This window comes from Bidens hawaiensis, unplaced genomic scaffold (assembly GCF_021521415.1).
Source record: "Bidens hawaiensis isolate Kalapana, Puna unplaced genomic scaffold, B.hawaiensis_p1.1 tig00018244_1, whole genome shotgun sequence".
Classification (NCBI taxonomy): Eukaryota; Viridiplantae; Streptophyta; class Magnoliopsida; order Asterales; family Asteraceae; genus Bidens; species Bidens hawaiensis.
In genome coordinates, this window is record NW_027492761.1 from 123,716 (window position 1) to 147,317 (window position 23,602).

At 35.4% G+C, this 23,602-nt stretch overlaps 1 protein-coding gene across 1 annotated transcript; it reads right to left on the reverse strand.

Moving 5' to 3' along the window:
* Positions 1 to 4,406: 4,406 nt before the first annotated feature.
* Positions 4,407 to 9,179, reverse strand: LOC143555657 (armadillo repeat-containing protein LFR-like). Its single transcript, XM_077045177.1, has 8 exons — positions 8,996 to 9,179; positions 8,064 to 8,233; positions 7,871 to 7,986; positions 6,920 to 7,173; positions 6,193 to 6,298; positions 5,977 to 6,115; positions 5,761 to 5,888; positions 4,407 to 4,968 (listed from the first exon to the last, which is right to left on the reverse strand). Exons 1-8 carry the CDS (start codon positions 9,177 to 9,179, stop codon positions 4,713 to 4,715), a joined length of 1,353 nt encoding a protein of 450 aa, XP_076901292.1. The 3' UTR covers positions 4,407 to 4,712.
* Between the last annotated feature and the right edge of the window lie 14,423 nt (positions 9,180 to 23,602).

Consider the following 23,602-nt stretch of genomic DNA (forward strand, 5'->3'; position numbering starts at 1 on the left):
CTGACCTGCGTGAAGGTTTGCCGTTTTTTGGGTTTATGCGGGTTTTGCCGCCTTCCCCACGCAACGACTTTCCACGTAATTATGCGGTGAAACCGGCATGTTGAAAGTTAAAGTATAAATGTAAAATCATCAGCGTCGATGTTCTAAGGAGAATCATTTCCATTAGAAGTGGCTCTGGGCCTTTACAAATTTGGAATTGATCTACATGCAAACTGTATAATTGAGCTCCCTTCCATGTTGTTGGGATGGGAGTGCCATCGAGCCGATACCTGGTTCGGGATCTCGTTCTTTACGCAGCATGTAGTCTCCACATTGAAGCTGCAATTTTATTCGTGTTTTCCCCAGCTGGGGTTCTACACGCATCAGCCTGCTCAGCGTTCATTGCGCCACGAGGTGCGCGAGCGTCCCATCTCTGACAAATGCTTCGACCATATCCTTTACGTCTGTGCATTCTTCAGTGTTGTGGCCTTTTGTCCTGTGAAAGTCACAGTATTTGCTCCGATCAGCGTTGGGACGATGTCGGATTATTGGAGCCTTTGGCCATGGGAGCTCCTCAGTGGCGAATATCTCGGTGACGCTTTTGGTGAGTGGCGTCCATATGGAGTTCTGGTTTGACCGTACGTTATCCCTTCCGCCTAACCGATGTTGCAAGCCGGATGAGGTGTCAAAGTTTACCCTTGACTGCCAAATGCCTAGCTTCCGCTTTTTGTTTAATCGGGCGGTAAGGACGTTGTGTTCTCTTGTTTTCTGGGTGTAGAGGTTTGTGCTCTGGGGGAGATCTCTACCCAGTTGCTTCTCCGTTTCCGCAAAGCGTTTAGCTGCTGTCATGATGGCATCCCATGTGGATGGCATGCCATCTTTACCCGTTAAGGTGCGGATGAGCTCTAGGTCGTTCGCGCCCTGAATAAAAGCAGCGCGAACAAGATCTTCGCTAATGTTACCCAGACTTAGCTTCTTTGAGTTGAAGCGAGTGATGAAGTCTGGCAAAGATTCATCTTCCTCTCGAATGCATTTAAGGATTGTCCATTGCTCCTCGGTATACTTTCGTTGTTGGCTGAAGTGTTGGCTAAACTTCTGTTGGAAGTCTGCCCAGTCGTAGATGTGGTTGACCAGTAGACGATCGAACCACGCTCTAGCTGGCCCAACAAGCGTCATTTGGAACATGTAACACCACGTAGGTTCCGTCCAATTGCTGACGGTTGCCCCCGCTATGAATCTGTTCAAATGATCATCTGGGTCAGATATACCATCATATGTGCCTATGTTGGACATTTGTTTGGCACTTTTTGGGGCGATTGCTTCCGCAATGTCCCTTGCAAATTTGGACATTCCCGCATTTGCCACAGTTGGTCTGAATGTTTTGGAGAAGTCACGTGGATTTCCACCTGTGTTTTTTGGTTTGAAGGCTTCTCCAAAACGCCTTCTCGGTTGGGAGTCCGTTTCCATACGCTTCCCTTTTGCCCTATGGCGAGGGTTCGCGTCGGTGTCGGATTCCTCCGAGTCATCGTCCAAGTATTCTTCGAATTCGTCAGCCTGTTGGACGGAACGCAAGCGTTCGTCCAACTCAGCTTGGAATTCCTTCTGACGTGCCTCCGCCCATGCCTTAACTTCATCGAGTGTTTGGCGGGGGAGTCTTGTTCGTTTCTCTAACTGGGTATCGGTGAATCCCAGTGAGCGATTATTTACTGCACTTGCCCCAGCTTGGGTAACTGGGGTAGTGTTCGTAAAATTTACTTCACTTGCCCCGGCTTTGGTAACCGGGGTAGTGTTTGTAAAGACTGTGTAGCCGGTATTCCCCCCAGTAGCTGGGGTTGTGGTTACCGGAGTTTCTTTAACCATCTTTCCAGAAGTTTGAAAAAACTGAAGAAATGAAGTTCTAGCTTTTATGCACGGATGGCGCCAATGAAGAAACACTAACAAGACCCCGGGCAGATTACGGGTAACCTGGGGGTTAGATAGATGTTTCCCACGAGGGGTTAGACCCAAAAAAGATGGTTCTTCTGATAACCTTCAAAACAGACCGTGAGCTTGTCACTGAGAAGGGGGGGTTCCTCCTTGTGACCACCCTCCGGCGTGAGAATCAGACTAGATTGCTCTTTAAATATAAATGTATATTAAGAGATTGCTAGAGCAGATATCAGGTATAATATGTAGTATATGATGATAATATGATAAGATGAGATGATCATACCATTTGGGGTATTTATAGCCGAAGGTAGGTTTCCAAGGAGGTGTGGCCGGCTGAATAGTATTCCTGTTCTACCAACTGTGGCATACGCACGTGCCCTGCTGGTAGTTGGTGGGTAGGCAGCGGCTGATAGTGACCAGGCCTGCTGTGTACTATTCCTTTTCCACCAACTGCCGGCTATGCACGTGGTATGACAGGAGTTGGTGAGTAGGCAGCGGCTAATAGTGACATACAGTACAGGAGCATGCTGCTCGCCATACTGTTGTCAATAAGCTGTCGTATCTTTAGTCAGATCTTTTGCCCATACCTCGTCAGGTACAGTACAGAAGATCTTCCCGTATCGTACGGACTGGCTTAGTTGGGCGGGAGTATTCCCCCTCCCGCCTTTGTGCGGGATTGTTCCCGGCTTTGCTTATTCCTTCAGGTGACAACTGAATGAGAGCTAAGTGCCTTGTGCGTGTAGCCTTGCTGCGCGGGTGGCCTTCCCTGATGGCTTGTATCCGCAGCTGCGGGAACAGGCAGAGTCCTTCACCATTGGGAGGCATTTCCTGCGGGAACAGCTTGCGTACTGCGCGTAAGGACGTCACGTCTCTGAGCATGGTGGGTCCTGCGTATCCAGTTGGTTTCTGCGCAGATGTCTCTTTTGAAGGTGAGTCTTGCGGGTCCAACTGGGCTCTGCTGGGACCTACCTCTTCAATAAGCATGACCGTTAACTCACTGTCACCAGAAGGGTTATTCTTACAAATGATAAGAGTTAAAAAAAATTGACTTATGATTTGTGAAGTTGAATAAGTGAAGAGCCCCTAAGTAGGTCTACAAATGATCTTTTTTTGACGTCATATACATTTCTCAAGGTGTTTTACGTTGACACGTCTATAAGCTGACAAACCATCATACTTTACTACTGGCGTCGGCTAACCGCCATTGATCAGGTGCTCGCTGTAAAACAGTTGTAGAAGAAGGTAAACTACGAAAAAATTGTCACCGGTGCCCCTTTAGGGTTCATCATTGTTCGATTGCACCCCTTCTTTGAGTGTACCACCAAGAAGAAAGCTTAAACGAATGAGGCGAAACCTAGGATTTGTCATGAACTCGTTCATCCAGCTAATTCATGGTTCACCAAACATTGTCTTTTGTTTTAATTCTTTATATTATTTTCATGACTAAAATCATTCGGTTTGCTGTCAGATTTGGTGGCTAGATTTAGTTTGTCAACGTAGTCAGGTAGGCAATTCATTTTGCTGGTTTAGAATGCCTCAGAGAGAATTGTTATCAACCAAACGAGTGATTCAAATTAAATTGACAAGTTATAACTAGTTTTAAAGAACCTTGATTCTTCCAAAAAAAATATTCCAAGTAGATAAAAGAGGTTGAACTGGTTTGTTTTTGTTATTTTTTCCCTGAATGGCCATATTTAATTTAACCAAAAGTGCCAGCAAGAAGCTAAAGGCCCAAAACAACAAAGAAGTTATAACTTACATATTGAAAACGATTGAACTTTATAACCTAAATGGGCGACGCGTATGTTTATTTTAAGTTACAACATTTAGGTAAACAAAGTTCAGCCTTTTGTTTGATTAAGAAATAGTAAACAAAAAGTGTTCCAGTCGTTTAAATATGCATAACTTTCTATGCTTTTATTCCATCTTTTGTTATATAAGAGTTGACGTACAAATTAAATTAGCATGCTAACTGTGAGAAGTATTTGATCCAAACCCTCATCTACATAGCATACCAAGAATAGTCATGAAATTTAAATAGGTAACATAAGCAAGAAACATATGAACGGTTATAGACTAACGGCAACCATTAACGCGCAAATTTGTCACCATAGTTTCATGTTTCCTATATGTGTGGGTTCTAAGCTAGTTTTATCCGTGGGTTGCCAAGTTGAAACCAACACACAGCCAAAAATCATGCCAACGAATTAACCTGAATATGGCACGAGCTTTCATAGATGGACAACTGGACAAGAACACAGCCCGCTTAGCCTGAATATAAAACTCTCTTTTATCTTAAAATTTTAGCATAAAACCTATATTTCAAAAAAAAAATTATAAAAATAAACCGGCTAAAACGGATAAACGCATGAATCTACCATATCAACCCAAACACGACCATGGTCGAACATGTTTAGACTTGATCCAAACCCACAAATTAGATGTAATGTTCGTGTCATGTTAGAAAGTCACACCCCTATTGTTCTGCATGATATCCATACCAATAATGTTGAAAGCTATTACACGTTTTAAATTTAAGTATGCAATAAAAGTTATTGTCAGCTGAAAAACATTACTACAAGGCAAAAGTCCCAGGTCTTCATCTACTTATGGTCTTGTATAGTTAAAATGCCATTTGAACTTACTCGCAACATTTACTCATAACAACTCACAACTAGTACAACAATAATAATAATAGTAACAATTATAAAAAAAAAAGTATCAAATCCATGTTTAACCTAAAACTACAAGCACTAGAGGTACATGTTAGAAACATACCAGTTTTAATTTGCAAACTCCAAATCCTACATGCCCCAAATGCCGCGAGCGGTTGCCACTTTGTTATTGGGCTTTGATGTTAACTCGAACAATATTCGAGCAAACGTATCGGAATATTTTCCATCAGTAAACAAGATTTCTGCAAACGCGTTCTCGTAGGCTAACAACAGAGGCCGGTTTTGAGGCTCTGAAACTAAGCTTTCTAGTATCATTGCAGCTTTTCTGCACACTTCTGGTACCGGATGTGGTGCTTTTATGACTTTCAACAGCCGGTCAACCGCCCTAACCATTATAAGTTAATGCATTTGGTTAGTTTTAATAACCGATTAATTTAACCCAACAACAGTTTGGTTCAATTTCGGTAATTTACTTTCTAAAGCATGTGTCATAATATGATCAAAATAGCTTGAATGGCTTAGAAACAAATCAAATTGGTCAAGTGGATCAAACTAGCTTAAATGCTTCGTTTTATTTGAAAGTTAGATTATTAATGAAATAGTAAGACTTTTATATATCATACTGGATATGCTAGTTACTCTTCGATTAAGGAAAATAAAGTGTTTTAGCTCAACCTGACATGCGGGTCTGTAAACGAACTGAACATTCAGTAGACCATTCAGCAAGAAGTTAGTTTATGTTCGTTTCTTTAAAAAAAACAAATGAACATGAACATAAATTTATTATTCATTTTGTTAAGTAAGCAAACATGAACATGTGTCTCGTTCATTCAATTAAAAATTTGGTTACATTTGTTCGTTAACATACTTAGTTAAACTTTTAGGGCATTATAAATTAGTCTTGTTTTACTATTCTTAGGTCCTACACATTGTTCTTCGCATTTACTCTTATATGGTTTTAGCTCGGTTATGTTCGCTCATCTATGTTCAGTTTAATTGTTCATTTACGTTCATGAACCGTTCATGTACATTGTCAACGAACGAAAATAAACGAACACAAGTAGATTCATTTTCTTAGTGAACGAACACAAATAATAAAACCTGTTCGTTTAACTGTTAGCTTTCGATCGTTTGTGCGGTTAAAGTTAAACAAACAAGGATATAGTGATATACTTACCATCTTTCACTAGCAAGCTTCAATCGGCAATCCATATTAACTTCTGCAAGGTTATAAAGTGCCCCAACTGCAGCAGCTTGTGCATCAACAGCCGGCAGGCTCAAAAGATCAACCAACCTCTTGTAAATCTGCAAGCCAAACCATCAAATATTTAAATAATAATTAACCAAAATACAAGACTACAAGTCTACAAATAATTAAAAGTAATTATAAAACCTGTGATGAAGACGGAAGTAGAAACGGTTCATTATCAGGGTTTATTATCACACGCCCAATTAACTCTGCAGCAGCGCAATGCCACGATTTTATAGATGATCCCAATATTCCCACAATTGCTTGAACCGCTCGTTTTTCACTTTTTTTGATAAGACAAAAAAACATATTATTTAAAGAAGATATAAATATAACAAAAAGCTAGATATACATTCTTACGTGATTTTGATGTAAGAAGGTTTTGATGAGCTAAAGATTCTAAGGTCAATAAGTGGAGCCAAATTCACAACCGTCTCAAGACAATTTGTTACAAGTTCTTCATCCTCTGTCAACAATGAAAATGCATTACTAGTAGGCTTGTAGATGAACCGAACAAAAGATATAACAAAAAATTTAAAACAAACAAGGTTTTCTTGTCCGTGTAAGTTTGTTAATTAAATCAACATGTTCATGCTAGTTTATGTTCGTTCGTAAAAAGTATAAGCAAATGGTTCATAAACGTAAACGAACGAACATGACATAGATGAACAAACATAGACAAACATAACTGAACAAACACCAATTGAAAGTAAACTGAAAAAAGTGAACATTAATCTATTGGGCCTAGAAAATAAATTAAACTTGGCTAATTTGTTATAGCCTTATAGGTGATATCTGTATTTCATAAACTAGACTCAATTATAATGGGCCTAAACAAATAAGCGAATACATAAACAAACATTCACAAACATAAATGAACGGACAAGGCATGTGTTCATGTTCGTTCAATTTGTAAATAAACATGCATAAACAAACTTCCAGCACAACGGTTAACTGAACTTTCAGTTCATTTACAGGCCTAATTACTAGCCAGAAGAATAAACAAATATATTTTTCTTTTGGGTGAAGTATTTAGAAAATGGTTATTGGGAATATTGATAGGTTATATATAGTGTCTTTAAATTACCTATAGCATGGTCTTTGATGCATTGAAAGATTGTCTCCAAACAATGGCGATGCTGGCCCATGATGATTTCATTGTCGGGCATAAACGAGAAATTCCTTAAAACATTTGATGCAGCAACCGCACACATTTGCCTTTCGGCCCGACCTTCATCATCTAGATTAAACAAACCGTCTTCAGAAAGCCACCAATCAGACGGATGAGATTTAGCTGCTTTTTTTTGCAGGGATAACTCTGAAACAGGACCAGATCCTATGCTGCCATAAAAGGAGTAAATTTTAAGGTTACATAAAGAAAGAAACCGTTCATGTGTCACTTTTCACATGGAACTAGACCTGTAAATGAACCGAACATTTAGTGAACAGTTTGTGAATCATTCAGTGGAAAGTTCGTTAATGTAATAAACGAACGAACATGAACAAAAAACTGTGTTCATTTAGTTGAACGAACAAACATGAACAATTACTTAAAAGAACAAGCATGAACACATGTCGCGTCTCGTTTGTTCATTTATTTTCATGAACGGTCGTTCATTCAAATGCGTTCATGTCCGTTCGTTTACGCTCATTATATTCGTTAGTTACGTTTAAATAAGTCTGTTCGTTAATAAATTCGTTTATACTTTTTTGACCCATTACAACTTAGTCTAGTTTTAATAACTTTTTAGGTCCAACACATTGTTCTTCACATTAATTTTAATTAGTATTAGCTTAGTTATGTTAGTTAGTTTACGCTCGTTAACCGTTCATTTGAGCTATTAGCAAACAATGAAACAAACATGAACGGACACAAACACAAACAAGCTCATTTTCTTAACAAACACACACAAACAAGAAAACCCTTTTCATTTAGCTGTTCGTGTCCAATCATTGGTCAGTTAAAGTTAAACAAACGAACATGAACAAGCTCCATTCATGTTCGTTCGGTTCGTTTACGAGCCTACAAGAAGCTTACTTTGTTTGGGGTACATCATATCCAAAACCGGTAACAATGGAGTTAACACCTAGTGACCGTGTTCTTGGTGTCTTTACAAGCTCTTTTGGGAGAGAGATGTCACGCCAATCGTCTATCTGTTGTACAAAATTTATATAAGAAAAATAGTGGTTTTTACATTATATGAAAACTAAAGATGAAGAAATAAACATACAACTTGGAGAAGAGCATCGAGTAATCCCGGTATCTTTGCAAGTGGAGTTGCGTCTTTTCGTACCTCATCTTTTTCTTTAAATGAAAGTAAAGTTAGAGCATTTAATGCCCATGTTAGGTCACTTTTTAATCCACTTTGAAGAGCAAGAACAATCCTTTTAGTATTTTGATCTGCTTAAGAGGAAGAAGGATTCAATTTGAAATTATCCAGCTTCACTTGCTACTAATCAATTAATCATAAACTTGTACCAAATTCAAGTAGCAAAGTACATGACCAACTTGAACAAAAAAGCACAAGAATCTAATGTAAGACCAGGAATTACTGCTTCTTACAGGTTAGAGCTATCAATAGTATTGTGTTGACCATATGGTAATTAAGAAATAGAGTGTTGACCATTGTAGAAGAAAAATTCTTAAAAAAAAGTTGCTTGACTTTTTTTAGATCTTTCAAAAAGAAACTTAAATGAAATACATGTTAACTATTAACTTCACTATGCAAGTTCTATTCACTTCACCACTCACCAATGTAGAAATCTTAAAGAAAAGTGGCTTGATTTTTAAAAAATCATGCGGTCAAATTGTGAGATCAAAACTAGGTCCAAATTAAAGGAAAAGGTACCAACGTAATCAGAATTCAAGAAACAAAGAAAATGTTACAAATAACTATGCCATAGGCCTGGCTTACAACTTAATCAGTATGGCTGTGTGGGACAGCTATTAGATTCTAGCCACTTTGTTATATTTAAAAATAGATGCTTGCGGTGTTAATAAACAAACAGATGAAATAATATTGGCTCAATCCAATATGTAGAAATTATCAAGCCCTAGAAGCAAATTAGCAACATAATCTAAGTCAATTTAGCCTAGAGTACTAGTATCTGACCAATTATAATGTGATACAAGTGTAATAAGAGAATTAGGGTTTAGAGTGACCAGCGAAAGACGCGTGAATTTGGAGTGAGGGACCAAGGAGTGTGGAAGGAGCGGCGGAATCGGCCAAGGCAGCGGCAGCCATGTTGCTAGCGGTGCTTCCGATCGGACGGCCTCTCTTGGCCGCCGGAGTGCCAGAGCCACCGTAACCTCCTCCGCCTTGCTTACCTACCTCTCGTTTCTGCATCTCTCGTCCAACAAACAAACACGGGTGTGATGACCAAATTATAAAACTTTTTTTTTTTTGGTTAAGAATAAGTTAATTAGTTATATGTTTGTAACTTATTAGCTTAGGTAGTGTTTGGGATTGCTTAGACTTTTAACAAAAAAGACTTATTAACTTATGAATATTTTAAAAGAAGTTTTGAAAAAAATGTTTGGATTACCTTATGTGTTGGGGAAAATCAAGATGACTAAAAAGGACACTCTTTTTTAAAAGAAGTGTAATGGGTTTAAGGGTTAGAAGGGTGTAACAGGTAAATCAAACCTATTAAGTTAATAAGTTACAAATTCCTAACTTTTCAAAACCTCTTTATTTTGCCTTCTCCATGAGTTAAAATCCATAAGACCTTATGGTTTACCAAACATCTTATACACCTTATTAACTTTTTAAAAAGTTTATAAGTTATAAGTTGATGAAAATAAGGAATCCCAAACACCCCCTTATTGAAAAGTTATAAGTAGGTAAAATAAAGAATCCCAAACACATCTTAATATTAGAATCAGTAAAAAGTTCTGAATTGTTAAGAAATTCTGAACTAGTATATATGTTGAGTCAATGTTAAGTATGTCGATATGGAGGTGGCAGAGGTGGTGCGTGAATAGCAAGTTGAAGGTTATGACAAATGTTAAGGGATGAGGCTGACATAACATGTAGCATTTATTATTTTCAAATCCGAAAAACCCGAGCCATTTTGAATTTTCGGTTTTGTTTATAAATATACATGTATATTATAATATTCTCAAGTTTCGTTTTATGTAGCATTCGTTAATGTTTATTTGAATTTGCATTTGTATTTGTTAAACCGACCTGTGTTGACGTTTCAATGTACTTTTGTTCATCGTTTATCATGAACATTATATTCCCGATGATTTACATTTATCGTACGTTCGTTTTTCGGCCAAATTGTCACACCCCGACTTAGGGCCTAGGAGTGTGACCAATAGTTGGTACCTGTTTTATAAATGTATCAGAGTTATGGGTTACTTTTACGTAAGACTTAAAGGTTTAATATAATATTAATTTACATTGAAAATTTACTTGGGAATTAAATACCCAAGTTGAAAGTTTACAAAATTTTGTTATTAAATATTACAAGGATTTGTATATAAAAAACAGAGCCATCAAGTACGCGAACTTCTATCTCCGGGATGACTCTAATCCTCGTATCTAGTAATCATCAACTTAGTTACCTACAGGTGGGATTAAAATACGTCAGCTATGTGCTGGTGAATCGTTATGACTCTAAAAGCATATAAATAACAATTATAATACAACTATAGTTTTCTTGACAAGCTCAGCGGATATATTACTATACCCGGTATATGTAACACTACCCTACACACACACAAGTCTCCGAGCCACGTAGCTCATATCGGAGAAACTATATATGACCATTAGCCCGCGGCCACCTAGTCTTTGACTGTTTAGGCTTAACGGTTATGTTTGGATCCAGACACATGTGTATTCGGTCTGAGTTGGTTTATTCTCTAATTTGTATTACAGTGTTTTAGAGATCACGTAATCTATTGCAAATGATTGACTGACCCTATAAGACAAACAACCTGTCTATCTTACAGAGTATAAATATGTTTGACTGTTTGTAAAGGTTTAACGTACTCACCTATACGGTCGGTGTGATTGTCAGATAAACCTTCTTGATTGTAAATGATTGTTAACCTATAACAAAATAGGTTTGAATGATCACTTTATTGGTGTTTCTTGATTAGACTGCAAACTTTAAGTCTGGTTTTAACCTCGATTAGGTTTGTGAATGTTTTGAAATCATGATTGTATTTGTGTGACGTTTGATATAGCATGCTTTGGCCTAATAGGGTTTATCACGTTAGCAAACTTCTCCAGATAAGTAAACGGGTCCCGCGGTTGATTGGGATGTGTACGAATTACTAAAGTCTACTAATGATATCCCCCTTCCAGTTACTTCATGCCCGTCAAAATATAGTTTTGTATAACATTATATTTATAAAAATAATGTTTGATTGAAATCTGTTTGTGAATGCTTTTGAAAATACTTTCAAGGTTAAAGGCCATAGCCTTGACTGAGTCTAAGCTTATGATAATATAATTGACAATAACTTAGACTTAAATCCCACCTTAGTGGATGCTTGAAATACTTATGCTAAGGCAGATTGATTGCTTAGTTGGCAGAACCTTGCTTCTACTCGCTTAATCGCTCTACGCCTCGTTAACACTTCAATTGTTCCTCAAACTTCATGAAAACGGACCTCGGGACTCCTCGGCAAAGCTAGCACGCTTCCCAATACTAAGTGTGTGTGTTTTCGTGTGAAAATGAAATGGAATGGACTGAACCCGTAGCTGCCCTTTTATAGGCAAAGTTTTGGGACCGTCGTGTAGCGCGATGCCCTATTCCTTGGGCCATCGCGTAGAGCGACGCCGCAATTGATGAGGTGATGCCACGTGTGGACACGTGGTTGGCCACGTGGCACTGGTTACTTAACCCAGTCATCGCGTAGCGCGATGCCCCTTGCTCTGGGATCGTCGCTTAGCGCGGCGCCCTTTTTTCCTGGTTTCTTGGGGAAACTGCATCGCGTAGCGCGATGATCCCTTGTCTCTGCCCATCGCGTAGCGCGATGGGTCTTGAAAATCAAAATTTTCATTTTTAACCCCCTTAAGTTTCAGAATTGTCATTTTTAACCCAAATTGAACAGGGTATTTTCGAAATGTTACACAAATTTACTTCGTCGTCAATCCTTAACATTTACATGTAATTTTTATATGCATTTGAATCGTCAAAAGCCGTAAAGCAAAACCCCTAAACTAATTTGAGCAAACATAGAATGGATTAACAAATTGAGATTCTAGGGTTTTCTGGATGAAGATGAACACATGTATTATTATATAAATATTTTTGTTTCTGAAATATGTTAACATAACATGCTAGTCTAGTTGGTTGTTCACTTTGCTTATCGTCATAAAGACTCGGGTTCTCCATTTAGCCTTTTTTTTAAAGCAATTTTCCTTTTATATTATAACTAAATAAATTATTATAATTAAATAAAATTATTATAAACTAAATAAAATTAGTTATAAATTATACTTATCATTTTTTTCCATCTAAAACCAAAATTTTCATATTCGTTAAAGTTTCACAAACACCTGTTAATATTAAATTAATTATTCTTCACCTTGTTAACGCTAAAATAATGATATACGAAATAAAATTATACCATTGAAATCGATATTCCATAATTATTAAAATTCTCTTATTAATAATAAATTTCTAATTAAAATAATATTAAATAGTTAAAATTTCTGATAAAGCTTAAAATAATATTATAATACAAAATGTCCTATAATAATAAAAAATATATAATAAAATAATACAGAATTCCTAAAAACATATTATTTAACTTTTATAATCTCGTTAGTTAGATTTTGTTTTTGTTTTTAACTATAGTTTGTGAAGTTTGATCACTTCGGTGCATTAGCGTGCTTCGGTTTTTATTTCAAGTTATTCTTCAATTTCAATGTGAGTTTCTCACACACCCGTTTTAACATTTTTATACTTTGTGTCACACCCCGACCTAAGGCGGAAATGCCGGGGCATGATCCGATTGCTCACAGCTCGAAGATACTATCATTGAATATAAGTGATAATATCTAATTAATTATTTTATTCAAATATACACACATTACTCAAATACAATAAACAATTACAATACACGAATATAAGTTCAAATAAAGTTTAACTTGATAATATCCTAAAGTCTTTTCTACATGTCCAACTTCAATCTTCAATACTAACAACCTACATATGCGTAGAAAATGGAGTTTGTCAACAACAAATGTTGAGTGAGATGATCACCAATTATGAAACAACAAATAATACTATATATATATAGATAATTGAGAAATGATAAATGATAAATGCGCAAACCAACATATGTGGTAATAATCAATCAAACCTTAACAAACCAAAATCAAGTATATTTGTGTGCCAATGAATCGCTGCCAAGCGAATCGGGCATTGATTACAATGACTAAATTGTCGATTTACCTTTGCCAAGTGAATCGGGCTCCGGTTACTAAGACAGTCGTATGATCATACTAATGAGAACCCTATACAAGGGGATATGTTGGACCTCTCCGAAACGTTATCAAATAAACAATTAAACATGTAGCAATTAGCAAATAGCATTCAACTGATATTCACACAATGATTATGTTTGTGATTTTGTGTATATATAAAATAGAAAATATGAGTAAGTACGCATATGTCCCCAAAACATTTGAAAACAGTGTATAAAAAGGAGAATGATCAAAATCACCTGATCGAATAAGCCAAACGAGAATATTTGTGACAAGAACGATAATCACGCTCTTCGAGAATTACCAACAAGAATCCTAAGTAAATGATACGATGAGTGAATTATAGATGATATAATACATAAAATGAATTTGGGATTCGATATGATTTGAGTTACAATTATTTTTAGTACGTTATGGATTGAACGATTGACATCTACTAATATTGTTATTATTTAATTATAAAAATCATTGTTTGTTATAAAATCGGGTTTACGAATAATTAGTTTAAATAAATATGGGTTGAGATTTATTTATAACAATAACCATTTAAGTATATAATTATCGTAAATTTATATCTTGGAATTCTTAGCGAAAGTTTAATGATATAACTATAGGTCACACGTTTAATTTGTTTGTTATACTCATACACACACACATACACATATATATATATATATTAACATATATAATAAATAAATTAATATGTTTATGAAAAACGTTCAACAACGAGAAACATCAATATTGGCGTTAAACCTTAATAAAATAAGTGTTGATTTAATAAATAAATATACACTTACAATATATACCTATATATATACACACACAAAAACTTGTATCGAAACTAACCGACACGAAACGTTAACTTTATGATGTCGGATTAAATAAAATATTGTTTATTTAATAATTAATATTAATTACAATATATTATATAATATAAAAAAAACATTAAAACAATAAAGATCAAAAATAGGCCGGCCGGACTCGAACCCGCGACCTCAGCCGGCTTACAGGAATGAACACACACACACCAGCCAGAGCTGGCTGGTGTGTCAATTGTTAACAGAATGAAACCAGTCATATATATACATAAACTAATTAAAACCAATTGTGATATAAGAACCCTAATCTGCCAACGTTCAATCCGTTTAACGTTTGCTTAAATTGATTAAGGGCATATGATTATTGCTAATAGACGATCAATATGTGTATTTCAATTACCTGTTTATATGTTTAAATGCAGGTATAATCGTAACAGTAGAGCCAACGATGAGGACAACTAGAACGGGCATCACCAAACTTCGATAGGGCAATTAACCATAGGGGTTTGTTTCGCCGGGTTGTAGAGATGGTGCAGAAGGGATTAATTGAGTTATGATCAAGTCTAGGTTATATAACAGATTTTAGGGTTATGTCGGTTTAGTTAATGAATCAATACACGTTATATTTGATTTTGTTTCCTAATTAATGTTGTTGTTTAGGCCGAAAATCATAAGTGCAATCAAAAACTGGATTCAATTCCTATTTTAGATCGAAGATTGTAGCTCAAGTAAGCTAACGGGTCTCGGTTACGGGTCTTAGGTTAACGGTTACGGGTCACAAATCTGGTTATTGGGTTATAAAAAATAATATGGGAAAGTTGCATATTAGTCCCTTGAAAATGGATGTGGATATAATAAAGGTTTAAAGTTTAGATTTGGGCTAAAAGTGTACGTTTTTGAAAATTAAATGTATTTTAAATATATATATATATATATATATATATATAAATCATATAAATATTTCTCGCTAAACGTGATACTTTCATCGTTAAAATTTCCCAATCCTAGGACAGGTCGGGTTATAGATATAAATTGTATGTGGAAAAACCCTAGTTGTTACACTTTGGGGGTAGCATGTATACCTTATTCAAATCAATTACCTAGTTATTCAGTTTTAAATTGCAATTCGTATCATGGACTTGTGTGTTTACTTAACTACTTGCTTCAATTTCGAGTGATAAGTATGATCATACGTCCCCCTTTGCACTCAGGACCGTCGTGTTATGAGTGGAAAGGGAACCCCCGATCCGAGTACCTTGGTTGCTACCAATTGAAAAGGACCTTGCATGCGATTATCCGAGTACGTTCGTTGTTACCAATTGAAAAGGACCTTACGTGCGTGATTTACACTTGTTCATGGAATTGTATGATTTTCTATTACTTATATATCAAAACTTGTGTGATTCTCACCAGCTACTTGTTAGTTGACTTTATTTTTATACATGCTACAGGTAAAGTCATTATCAGTTGAAGAAAATGAAGAGAAACTAGTATTTAGGTTATCAAAATAGCATATCAAGATGCAAGTCACTAGTTGTTTTTATTCCTTGTATTTTCTTACTTTCAAACTTGTGTATGCAAGGTTTTAAATTGATTAATGATAATATTGCCACTTAATAGTGTCACATGTGTTTGGAGCAATCTGTGCGTTACACTCAGACGTTTCCGCTTAAGTCGGGTTGTTACATAACATGTCGAACACGATACGATAACTAATCGTGTCATTTTTTCCAAACACAAACACGAGCCTGTTTAGTAACAGGTTAACCTGTTAAGAGACCTGCTTAAACATACAATGAATAATACATGTGTAATGTAACAAAAAAAATTCAAAACAAGCATAAAAATCTTAATTAATACATAATTCATAATATATTTGAAAAAAAAAAACGCAATCCTTAACATACATGAAACAAAAAACCACAAATCCATAATGTACTTGAAATAAAAAACCATAGAAGCAAATCATAGCATCCATTAAAAAACTAATATCGGCTTCTAACGGACATGACTGAAATGTCGTATACAAGTATGACTTTAGGTTTAAATTAAAAATCTACACAAGTTACTAACAGATTAATAGGACTTTAACCTGTTAGGACATGAATTTTAACATGTCTTAAATAGGCCGACCTATTTAATATTGTTCAATAAAAAATAAACACATAAGTCCATATGTAGCAGTAAAAAAAAATAATGTAGCAATAAAAAAAATAATATTGTTCAATAAAAAACATATATACAAACAAACTACATATATGTAACCTGACACACTACATATATATATATATATATATGTATAGCTTGTAGATGTTAAATATATGTATGTATATAATGGGGTTTACAACTTGTGAAACAGGATCTTCATCCACATCCTGCACTAAAGAGAAAAAGAATTAATTAAATTAAGATGAATTCCCAAAAGACACGATTATACTACGATGAATTGAGAATAAGAGTTGTTCTTCGAAGCAATTAAAACTTACACTAAAAGCACAACTATACTTTATAACCAGAAAAATGAATATGTTATATAGCACAATGGTTAAATTACCTAAAGCAGTTTGGTAACATTTCAGATCTTTTGTATTTGAATTCGTTTATATTTAACCTGACTCAGGAATAAAATTCGAATCTTACGGCTACAAAACGCATTTTTTGGAAAGCACAGGGACCCAAACTGACAAAATAGAAATTCTTGCTGACTACACGCATGGCGCTACACGATGGGGTTGCCCACTCTCCATCGCGATACGCAATACCATTATGATTAGCATAATTTGAGTTTTGTTCGTTTCTAAGTCCTTCCTAAACCGACCTTAATCACGAAAATTTAAGGCCCAAGCTAAGTAATCAGATGTTGTAACATGTCCATGTCCATGTTCCATTCCTTGTTGTGCAAATGAAATCCATAGGTTATTATACCTGATTTTGTTATTAATTGATTATTCGGTTTCCTTAAATCGAGCTAATACTTAATGAACGATTATAGAATGTTATATTTAATCAAAACTCATTCCTAAACCCTAAAATATTCTACAAACATCATCCTCCATATCAATATATATATACAAACATCATTCTCTTCAATAATCTTTGTTCTTCGGTTTGAACTTCAAGCTTCAAGACCATTTGACCTCTTTTATCTCCTAGTTCCTTAATCTTTCTGGTAGGGTGAGCACGGTTCGGTTATTAGGCGAAACCCAAACCGAAACCGAAGTAATCGGTTATTTGAATACACAAACCGTTCGGTTTTCGGTTTTTCAGTTAATTTCGGTTTCGGTTCGGTTATTTTTGGTTTTTCTTCAATTATGTGTTGACATTGCAAAAAAAAATTAAAAAATAAAATGAATATTTTAAGCTTGTATAAGAACGTGTTAGTACCACAGTCCACATATATATTGATTTTCAAAAAACAAACATAGGCACGCGTTACGTGAAACTATACGAATACAAGGTTACTAAATAGAGTTTAAAAACTAAAAAGCATTATAAGTTTAATCCCGATCTTCATTCATCAACTTATTTATTTATCTTAAAAGTTTAGTCCATTTCTAATCATCTTGATAATCTTTATCATCATCAATCGATTCGGTTCGGTTTTTTTCGATTTTTAAAAATGGATAACCGAATCGAAACCGAAATTTTGGTTTTTCAAAAAAACAAAAAATTAACCGTCGGTTAATGCTTCGGTTCGCTTTAGTCGGTGCGGATTTTCGGTTAATTCGGTTTCGATTCGGTTAATTCGGTTTTCTGCTCACCCCTACTTTCTGGGTAAGTTGTCTTCTGATAAAACGTGCATTTTCATCTCATAAACAAAAGCCCTCAATCAATTTCTGGGATTTAGGGAGTTTCGGTAATCAATTTGCTTCCGGCCCGTTTAAGGGTATAATAGTCAAAATATTTGCTCATTCGATTTCTCCATCTTCTGGTCAAAACTATCTTTTGGGCCACAAGACTTTTATGTTTGTCTCAAAGTTTTGAGTCTACTAGTTAGAGCCTGACTTCCGACTATGGATGAGCAAAAATCGATACGGTACCGATTGGTACCGGTACCGAAATCGGTACCGATTTGGTACCGTCGGTACCAAGGTTTTGAGCTTTCGGGACTGGTACGGTACCGGTATTTCCCGAATTTTACCTTAAATACCGGTACCGTCCCGGTACCGTACCTGTATCGAACCGAACATTTCGGTACCGGTACCAAAAATTTGCGATTTTCGGGATCGGGATTTTCGGTACCGGTATGGTACTGAGCTCATCCCTACTTCCGACTCTAGTACGGATTCTGAACAGTACTTACTCGTTTAAATCTTAAAAACCTCATAACATGAGTTTTGCATATCCGTTTGATCTGATTCCAATTGCAATATTCGCAGTTTTAATTCTAGTTTATTGTCTAAAAGTTCTAGGTCAGTTCGTATCGTATCAGTCAACGCATTAAAGGCTCGGGATCCGTTTATTATATATATTTTATTGTTTAGCTCACTAATTATTAAGGTGGGTAATCACTCCCCTATTTTACTGATTTCATATCCATTTTGGGGACTTTATACATTCCATATTGTACTAAACTTATTATTACCCCAATTCGTTTATTTCAATTAAAATAGCAAATCATGACTTGTTGTGTTGAACGATTAAATGTTACTTGCTTATTTGCTTACTTGTTTATTTTATTGCATTCGACTGCAGTAAGTATGATCATACGCCGTCTTAGTAGCCAAAGCCCCATTCGCAAGACAATGGTCAACCGACACTATTATTTGTATTTCTTTTGTCTTAGTAGGAAAACCCAATTCGCAAGGCAATGGTCAACCGACACTATTATTTGTATTTCTTTTGTCTTAGTAGGAAAACCCAATTCGCAAGGCAATGGCCAACCAACATCAATTATTTGCTCATTATTTAATTGTTGATACTCACAATATTGATTTGTAGTTTTTCTCGTATATTATAGTTACTGTCAAAACTGGTGATTACTTACTCAACCTCATGTTGACAAATATATCTATTTTGTACGCATATTGCAGATTATCTCTATGTTTGAAGTGAAGGTTGAAAATCACATAGAATGGGTTTTAGGATATTTAATAAAAGAAAGACAAGATGTTTTTGTACTATTTGTTTGGTTTTAATTATAATAAATGTTGTAAAACTCCCGAGTAGGCGGCCGAGTACTCCCCGATTACTCCCCGCCTAGATCGAGTACTCCCCGCCTCGGCCGAGTACTCCTTAGGTATTTTCCGAGTAATCCCCGACTACTCCCGAGTACTCGCAACTCCTCAGTCGACCGCCTAGGACCGCCTAACGACTTTTACAACATTGATTATAATTGTTTGAGATGATGTGTACTTGTTTGAGCTTAATAAAATAATTAGGTATTGTCACTAATATTGTTATGCTAATGTCTTGTGAGCTATAAACCAACAGTTCACGCCCCCGCATTCTGCCGTAGCCCGTAGGTTGAGGTGTGACAAGTATGCTAATAGTTTCTAAACAAGAATCTGGGTCTTTTGTTTTTTTTTCTCCAAACAAAAATCTCGGTCTTTTGTGTTTTTTTTTTCTTGTTGAAAGTATATATTATCCAAAATATAATTGAATGATATACTAGATTATATTCAAGAAACAATCGATGACAAATCTTTGAAGAAATAAATTTTTGATAAACTACAAAATTATTTGTCCATGTATCCATTCAAGAGTTGAATCAGAATTACCAGGTGGATCAAGATGCTCACTCTAGTCAGCGCCATGTTTGAATCATAAATATCTAAGTGGATCTTGATGTTCCCACACGCCATGTTTGAAACGAAATTACAAGGCCATTAGTGGTATTGGGTTTCTTCAATCATTCGCATACATAGTTCTGCAATCATCGGCTTCAATTAATCGTATTACTAGGTTTGTTAAACAAATAGGCAATGTTGTTGAGATTGGACGGGACCGACCGGTTAAACCGGTCCGACCGGGATTCGGTTCATTGACCGGTCTGATTTTATGCAGTTCGCTCGATTCCCAGATAACTGGTCTGTCTGAACCAGTCAGACCGGAAACCCGGACCGGTTGAACATGCTTTACTCTCTCTCTCTCTCTCTATATATATATATGTATGTATGTATATATTTCCTTTTGAAAAAATTTATTTGTAGCCCCAACAATCATTTTTTAGATGAAAGTTGTTTGACTAGTTCGACCAGTTAAACTGGTGAACCGGTTACCCGTCCAATATGCTGTCTGATCCGGTTATGAAAGCATTACAAATTGGTTTTTAGCCAACAGATATAGACAGAGAGATTTCAAAATTATAGGCTGACAAATTACATATAAACCCTTTATTAATAAAAAGGAAAACAAAAAAAACAAATTTTATGAGTACTTAATAGGGTATGCTTGTTTGAAGGTAATGGAATGAAGAGGGAATGAAATGAGAGAATCAATGAAATAGATAAGGGAATGAAATGGATCATGACAATTCATTTATATTGTTTGGTTAACCTATGGAAATAAAATGTTATTTTATGTTGTTTGGTTTTAAACAAATTGTATGAATGAAATATAAATAATAAAAACATCCTAACTCAAAATATATTTGATTTACAAAAAAAAAAACCTGCGATGGCGACGGTGATGGTGGTAGCTCCGGCGACGAAAATGGTGGCGACAGTGGTGCTTGTGGTGATGGTGGTCAGGCAGCGACAGTGGTGGTGGCGATGATGGTTAGGCGGCGGCGGTGAAAATGGTTGCGGTGGTTACAACGATGATGGCGGCGACCCTACCAGCGGCAGCAGAGGTGGTGGCGACGACGGCAACGGTGGTGGTGGCGATCAGGTGGTGGTGGTGGCGATGCTGCTGGTGGTGGTTGTTGTTAGGTGGTGTTGCTTTTTTTTAGAACGACGACTTTCTTATATTTAGGCTACCGCACTCTCCAAACTTGGAGAGCCCCGATGCCCCACTCTGGCCAGACTATGTTGTCTTAACCGGGCCCACGCTGGCTTCAGAGTTTGGCTTGGGCGTACCCCCGAGAAACCATACCGCCGACTGCCACTTGACAGCCGTTGTGCCACCACAAGAGCATAACTCTCTGGTGTAACACACGGTGGGACGAAAACCCAGGTGGGCTCAAGATTCAAACTGACAACCTTTACACAAGGCCTAACTCAAATCAATCATTGACAATATCCACCCAAATATGACACAATTGGGATTCGAACTTGAGTCTCCGTTGGAGAACCTAAGCCTCTTACCACTAGGCCACTGAGAAAATAGGGTGAAAGAAGAATGGAATGGAAAAAAAATGGGTGAGAAGGAATGGCTTTGATAAAATGTGATTCCGTGTGTGATGGATGATTCAATTCCATTGAGCAACCAAACACCACATTTTCCATTCTCACGTAATGAATCATTTAATTATCTTCATCATTTATGCATAACAAACGCTACCTTAATTTTTATAGTTTTTAAGTTAAGTAGTGGTTCTTATTTGAACCATCCCCTATTAAGGGGGTGTTTGGGATTGCTTATTTTCCCCTCCTTTTAACTTTTTAACTTTTGCAAAAAGGAGAAAATAGAAAAAGATGTTTGGATAAACGAAAAAGACTTTAAGTTTTAACTTTTCATCATCATCATCATCATCATCATCATCATCATCATCATCGTACTCAGTATATTTTCATTTAGTGTAAAAAAACTGATTTTAAAAAGTCAGAAATTTGTGACTTTTGGTGACTTTTGGGTTAAAAATGCATATATACCCACATAAGTTAATTCAAACACTTTTTTAAAAATTCCTTTTCAAAAGTCATAAGTTATAAAAGTTCTTTTAACCAAAAGTCCTTTTGCACTAAATAAGCAATCCCAAACACACCCTAATATCTATACTATATAATAAATAAAAGTTTCCTCTTATCACATGTCATTAACTTATGCAGTCTTATTCTTTTTTTTCCGTCTCTCTCTCCTATTAATTATACATTGATTATACATTTTTTAAAGTTCTTTTATATATTTTTGTTTAATGAAGTCTCTAATTGCTTTTACAAAGCGTATTTTATTTTTAAAAAAATGTTAGGTTTGTCTATAAAACATTTTTATGAACTGAACCTTTTCATTATTTAACCTGTCTAATATAAATTATATCCTTTTTAGATATATAAGAAAACATTTACATATATATAAAACATTTTAGCGCCTAAAACTTACTTAACGGGTTCATTGTTAAAAAAACGTGGATCTTTAACTGAACCCAACCCGTTTTCTTTTCCCCAGTAACCGTAATATCTTTCTTTCTATCCATATATTGCCGATCAAAACATTATTGATTCTCTCTTACTGCACATTATTCGACTGATCAAAAGCTTTCTTCTACTGATGACTTATTCGTATTGTTCCGATTGTACCGTTTATGCTCTCGTAATTCTATTTAACTTTAGTTGTTACCATATTTTTAGTGTACGTCTAATGTTGTATCAAAAGAAGTATTTAAATATTTATGATTTATTTTTAAGATTGTGAATAGCAATTGTAATTTAAATTCTTACTTATTTAATGTATTGCTCAATTTTATTTATCAAAAGTTATCACTTACAGAATTTAAGTTGTCAAACCCATGTAAGACATGGGTACCTAATCTAGTATAAAAATATATAGATAGATAAAAAAACATCTAACCAGTTTTTGTCAACAACGCAAACAAACATCTGAGACGATACCTTCCGTCTTCTAGAGTAGATATACGTCATTATTATGTGAACATCACTGCATATTCCGCTTGCTACAAAACAACTAGTAACATACGAAAAGAATTATTGGTTAACCACTTAACCCTACTAGAGTCTAGACAGTATAATTATAAGAATAAAATGCATGTAGAGATTGAAATAATATCAAATATTTTATTTTAAATTTTAAAGTTGCGTGTTATTGTATAAGTGGTTGAATCATATGTATGATCAAAAGCTCTACGTAGTCGTTATACTTTTTTTTAACAACTAATGCTACACTTTAAAGATAATAAGTTATTTACCTTCTACTTCACACTCTAACCATCTTACCACCCTATCAAGATGAGAATGGCTTATGGCTATATAGTCATTATCCTAACTAATGTATTTAATTATTTTAGTTTTGTTATATGTTAAAATTTATATAAGTCCCTAAGAAAAAAAAAAGTAGCACAGTGATAAAAGTTTACAAGAGTATAACGATCAAATGCTATCAATGTTTAATGAAAGCTTATTAAATATTTATAGAAATATATCAATATTAAAAGTTTATATAAAAGTAACAGATAAGGTTTTATCATTTCAATAATATTATTACTTTACTTGTTTTAAATATAAAAGTATCCTTACTATTGATAGTTTTATTATTGTTTTAAATATAAAATTGTTGAATACGAAAATGATACCATGACAACATACCTAGATTTCTTTGCTTGCCCAAGTGAATATAAACTATAAGCTATTATGATTCAACACTCCAAACACTAATATAATTGAT